This window comes from Athene cunicularia, assembly GCF_003259725.1.
Source record: "Athene cunicularia isolate RWA chromosome 2 unlocalized genomic scaffold, athCun1 chr2_part1, whole genome shotgun sequence".
NCBI lineage: Eukaryota > Metazoa > Chordata > Aves > Strigiformes > Strigidae > Athene > Athene cunicularia.
The window spans coordinates 11,795,910-11,801,519 of NW_020799095.1; the positions used below are offsets into that span (position 1 = coordinate 11,795,910).

Genomic DNA, 5,610 nt, shown 5'->3' on the forward strand with positions numbered 1-5,610 from the left:
TAAAGAGCAAAGTTTCTCAGCTGAAATCTTGGAAGAGTTCAGTCTCAGCGGGTTTTTTTTGTTTTGGTTTTTGTTGGGTTGGGGTTTTTTTTTGTTTTTTTAATCTTTCTACATCCCAAGTTGAAGCTCCAGGAAGACACAGCTACTTCTTAGGCCTTCTGTTGATCACTTTTCCTATCACTGCCCAAGGAACATAGTGCAAAAATCTGTGGACAGCCTTGCAGCTTATTTATCAGAAACTGCAGTTAATTCTCCTCTGTTTACATGCAAGTTGACTTCACACTGAAAGGTCAAACTGCAATTTCACAAAATGTACCCTAAAATATTTATCTGTAACTATGACATCCAAATGTGATTATTTCTACCACCTAACCATGCAGCACTCTAACACCAGAGAAATGTTAAACGTTGTATAGCTCTTTGTGAACTGTCCATATTTAAAGTACTGTGCACTTTAAAGAACAAAGCCTTACCTTTCTATTCTGTCCTTAGTCAATTTAACCAATGTTTGCAGATAACACAGGCTCAAGAGCTGGTTTCACACATAAGGCATACAAAAAAACAGAACTTGAAAGATAAAATTGCCATTAGTATTTAATCACCTATAAAATATAAACTAGCACTTTAAGTTTACATCTTATTGCACAAGATCAAAGCTGGCCTTCAGTCTAAGCACAGGACACAGAAACCCTGACCTACAAACAGCAAAGTATACTCAGAGCAACATAAAAAAGGAACATGAACTAGCCATTCAGCTTTCAATTCACACTGCACATGTCTTTTCAGTCTTATCAAAAGTGAAACCCATCACAGAACTCTATGCTCAGGGCCTACAATCTTCACAAATATCAAATTACATTTTCAAAAGCCTTTCAAAATATAGAAACGACTGAACTCCTGGATAATTCTACACTTCTCCACATAAACCAAGAAGCAGCAGAAGCACTTGTTAAATTCAACAACCCGCATCAGCTTTATTAGATCGTTACATTTACAAGAATTAACGGTAACGGTGCAGCTGCAGGGTATTGCGTCTTCTCCAGGCAGCACGACGTGAGCCACCGATAGTGTGGTGGAATTTGTGGCCCTTGCCAAGACCACGACTCTTCCGCCCAGCCGATGTCAGCCCACGCATCTCTCTGTGCTTGTGGACAGGCTTAGTGATCCACTGGGTATCAGGGTTGCGCCTGATGGTCTTATGGAAGGGATCGATCAGGATCACTTCAAAAAACTTGTACGTGGAATCTTCCCCCACCCAATACGAGTTCAAGACTCTAAGAGCCCCACAGTGACGACCAGCACGTTCCTAGAGGAAAAAAATAAATGCAAAAGGCTGTAAAATCACAGATGCAGGGCACTCTTCATGCAGAAAGAGGTAACTCAAACCTAACAATTTGTACATGCTAGAAATTTCAATTTGCTCTGAGAGACCCTCTCTTCCTAAAAGAAGCATTCCCCTTCCAGTTGCAAAGGCCCAAGAAGAAGTAATAGCTGAAAGGAATGTAGATTCCTATATGAAATGGGTTTTAAAGAACCTTAAGGAGGAAGGTGCTTGGTTGACAAAAGAACTTCTTTGTACACAGAAGCACCAGATCAATAAACACAGAGTTAAAAACAGCTCTAACATGAAGATAAAGAGCACAAGCTGCACTTGGGGCCACCTTTTGTGGGAAGTTATGAAAGACTGATCATCTTTGCACATCCAAAGCTACAGGGAGGAAAGACATTTCTGCAGAGAATAGGCCCATACTGATAGGAGAAAAGGAAGAGCTGATGTAACAAGTCTTTGTTCCACTGCTGACATATTAGTGCTTACTATTCCTACCCTTACTTGTGCTTGGAAAGCAGCAGTCTTAGTTTAGAAAACAAAACAAAGCAGAAAATATCAATTATGCAACTCCATCTGCCTCTCCTGTCAAGAATGTTCCTTAAAAACACTGAAAGTATGTTTAGTTGTAGGACTTGATCACCACCCTGGGAAGGTACGAGCCAACAGACCTCACCCATCTGATATCCCAATGAGATCCCAATCTATTGCTACAGTTTTCCAGTAAAAAGCATTTGACTATTTTCTGCATATGTAATAAAATTCTTTCAAGTCCCTGTTTTATTCTAGCACAAGAGCAAAACATATTAAACATTAAAATACCATCCACCCTCAACCAGCTTCTATGTGGGGATGGCAGCTACAAGAGGCCTTGTATTTCTATAATTCTACCTGAAAAATGTTGTCTTCCAGGAAAAAGTGTGTCAGATTCAGAAAATTTAAAAATAAAACTAAGTGCCAATAACCTCTTCCATGAGGCATCACCACAAGTGAACATGTGATTAGCCATCAGGTATCTGGCAGTAGTGTATATGAAGAACATGCCATGAGCACTGAAAACACAGAACTGCATGTTTAATTTAAACTCATCATTTTTATTTCTTTTAAATTAGCATGTCCTATTTATGTTTTGGTTTGTTTCCCCCCCCCTTGAAAAACTCCCACCATATCAACTTGAAGTCACTTAAGAATATTTTTGAAGTCCCAGGAACAGAAGTATTCTGCTTCAAGATGGAAAGGCAATGAGCAGTCTCCATTCTTTCACAATGTCTCTTTTTTGAGAGTGCTGACTAGTACTAATTCTAGCCCACTGAAAAGAGTTTTTTCTGAAGGTGAGAACTAAATCTCTTCAAGACTACTACTGTGACATTACAAAACTTAAAAGACCTCATCAAATGAGGGTTGCCATTTTGAGTATTTTAGCAGGTAACATCATCTCACCTAAAACCAAGTTAACCACCAACCTCTGTGCTTGTGAGGTACCCGAGTTTTTTGCAAGAACCAGGCATGTCGCTTTCAGATCCTCTGATCCAGCCAAGCAGACTCTGCAGCACTCCTACTACACAAACAGGAACTACAGACTTCAAGACAGGAACCCATTTGTACTTTGTGGAAGGACCATTACCTAAAGCTGGTAATACATACAATGTAGCAGGGAACACAGCGGTGTGATTTAGTGATGAGTAAAGTTGGACACCTTGGCATATTTATATTTTTATTTCTCATGCCTAACTATTTTACTGGGTTTTCTATTAGTTTTATGTCTTTTTCCATTACAAATACCATGGCATACTTTAGAAGCAAGTATATGCTATGAACTTCAATAAACCTCCTAAGTAGTACTTACCCCAGACCCTATTTGTAGAGTCTGAATAGTTTTTTCATTTGTCTCAATACAGCTTTTCAAGGCATTCTGGTACTTTCCTGCCACCAGCATTCAAGATCTTTTACCCAACACATTATCAAAACAGTTGTCTTTTTTTATCTGAGTATTTTCAATTTTCACAGCCTAAGATGTTCCTACCATCAAGTTCCTGAGCAATATCCAAAATAGTCACCTCTGCTACAGACTGAAGACTCCGGGCAAACTTCAGCTGGTTAACACCATGATGCACAGGTTTACCATAGGTTGCACCTTTCGGGACTGGGCGTTTACGACCACCACGGCGAACACGGACACGGTAGATAACATAACCTAAAAGAAACAGTGACTTAGGAACTAGAAGAATTCTGTAGTGTACGAAGTGTAGATCACAGGCAAGACAGTTTTGATGCCCATACTGTATTTCCGACCCCAAAAAACCTGACATGGAATGCTGCAAAATTAGGTCACTACACTAATCTTCACCAAAACCTACAAGTGGAGGTGGCTGGCACAAGATGTTTTTGTTATTTCCATTACAACTGAGTAAAGGAAGCGATGTCCTGTCACAATTATTTTTTTAGTTCCAAACCAGAGCTTATGGAACCTTTCCACTGTGGAGTTCCAAATACACTATGAACAGCTACAGTTATGTTGTAACACCAAAAAACCCAACCCACCCCATAACAAAACAACCACCCTAAACCTAAAATTCCATATCCTGGTAGCTGCATTCATAAAGCACTGACACACAAGCCATGCACAAACCCTGCTGCAACGTGATCACTGAAAAACAAGGAAACTAGACAAACTTCGCGAACATTAACAGAGGTGTAGACTCTTAGCTTTACATTTTCTTAGCGAACAAACATACCGTTTCAAGGATTTGCTCAAGTTACAGCTGGATGACCACTTTCCCCAAGTTTCTTTCACTGACCAGTAAGTGCTAATGACAGTACAAATGACGTCATCCTGCTTACTCAAGCACATGCAGCTTTTTCACATGAAGTAATGCATGACAAATTGTGCGTAGAGAAAGGACACCCACAAACCGAGGATACTAAAAGCACTGGTCAGCTCTACAGTACTAACACAGCACAAAAATTAAAAGCCAAAACCCACTTGATTTCCATCTGCCAAAATGGCCCCAGATGTCGATTCAAAATGACATAAGGTTATGGGCTGCAGGCACCGTTACCAATGTAACACATTTATAATAGCTCATTTCAAGCTAGACACTTCAGGTTTTGTGGAAATATTTAAGTTTCAGATTTTGTTATTCTACTATTGCTTAAGGAAGGGAGGGAACTGACACAGAACTTGGCCACTCCATCACGAAGCACATGGACTTCACCTCTACATCTCGTTACCTTGCTTGGCCTTATATCCCAGCCTGCGAGCTTTGTCTGGTCTGGTTGGCCGGGGAGCTCGGTGCAAGGCAGACAGTTGGCGGTACTGCCAACAGCGGACACGAAGGAGGAAACGCATCACATCCGACTGCTTTTTCCTCCATAGCTCCTGGATGTACTTGTAGGCACCCATGTTTGTCTACCTGCTGAATTGAGAAGTCAACCAATGAAGCACAACAAATCTGATGCCAAATTTGAACAGTTTCTAACAGAGACACTGCATAAAAACACCATGGTACGCTCTCCAGCTTCTTTATACCGCTGATACACCTGGTAACATGGCTGACACTTGGCAGCCTCCAACAGGACACACTGCAGTTACCACGCTCAGTAATTTTCTTCCTTTTCAACCGTTCTTAAGTGGTGAACTCATCAGCTGATATTTTTTCAGATGCATAAGTCAGATACTACCAAAATCGACAGTTAAGATCTGAAACAAGCTGTAAACATTAATCTACAAAGTATGTGACTGAGTGGTGCGGTCTTTATTCTTAACATGGCTTAATTACTTCTAAAATAGTTTGAGCTCTCACACACCCGCAGCAATTAGCAGATATAGGTGAACTCCATCAAACCCCACCCAAATCACCACCAAAAGAACGTAGCTCACTTTATTTGCACCAAAAAACCCCCAAACAACCCACCCCCAAACCAGTTCATGTGTGATTTTCACATACCCCTCTTTTTTTAATCTGCCCAGCTATGGCCTAGGTCCCGCCATCCCCCAGCTACCCCTTCTTTATGACTGCATCACGGCATAAAACACCACAAACCAACTGCAAACCCAGAGTCAAGCCAGGACGTCCGACCTGTGAGCAACCTGCAGCCGCTACATCACGATGCGCGGCCTTCCGCTCGCACCAGGCGACCCCGGGCCCGACCGAGCGTCCCCCTCCCCGCACCCCGGGCAGCCAGCCCGCCCCGACGAGGCGCAGCCTACGGGCCCTCCACCGGCCTCCCGGGGCCTGCGGCCCGCCCGTCCCCAGCTCGCCGCAGGCGCAGCCCCATCCCAG

The 5,610-nt window shown here is 42.2% G+C and overlaps 1 protein-coding gene across 1 annotated transcript; it reads right to left on the bottom strand.

The window, feature by feature from the left end:
* Window positions 1–576: 576 nt before the first annotated feature.
* On the bottom strand, window positions 577–4,771 carry RPL15 (ribosomal protein L15). Its single transcript, XM_026842769.1, has 3 exons — window positions 4,559–4,771; window positions 3,385–3,521; window positions 577–1,306 (listed from the first exon to the last, which is right to left on the bottom strand). Exons 1-3 carry the CDS (start codon window positions 4,728–4,730, stop codon window positions 1,001–1,003), a joined length of 615 nt encoding a protein of 204 aa, XP_026698570.1. The 5' UTR covers window positions 4,731–4,771; the 3' UTR covers window positions 577–1,000.
* Between the last annotated feature and the right edge of the window lie 839 nt (window positions 4,772–5,610).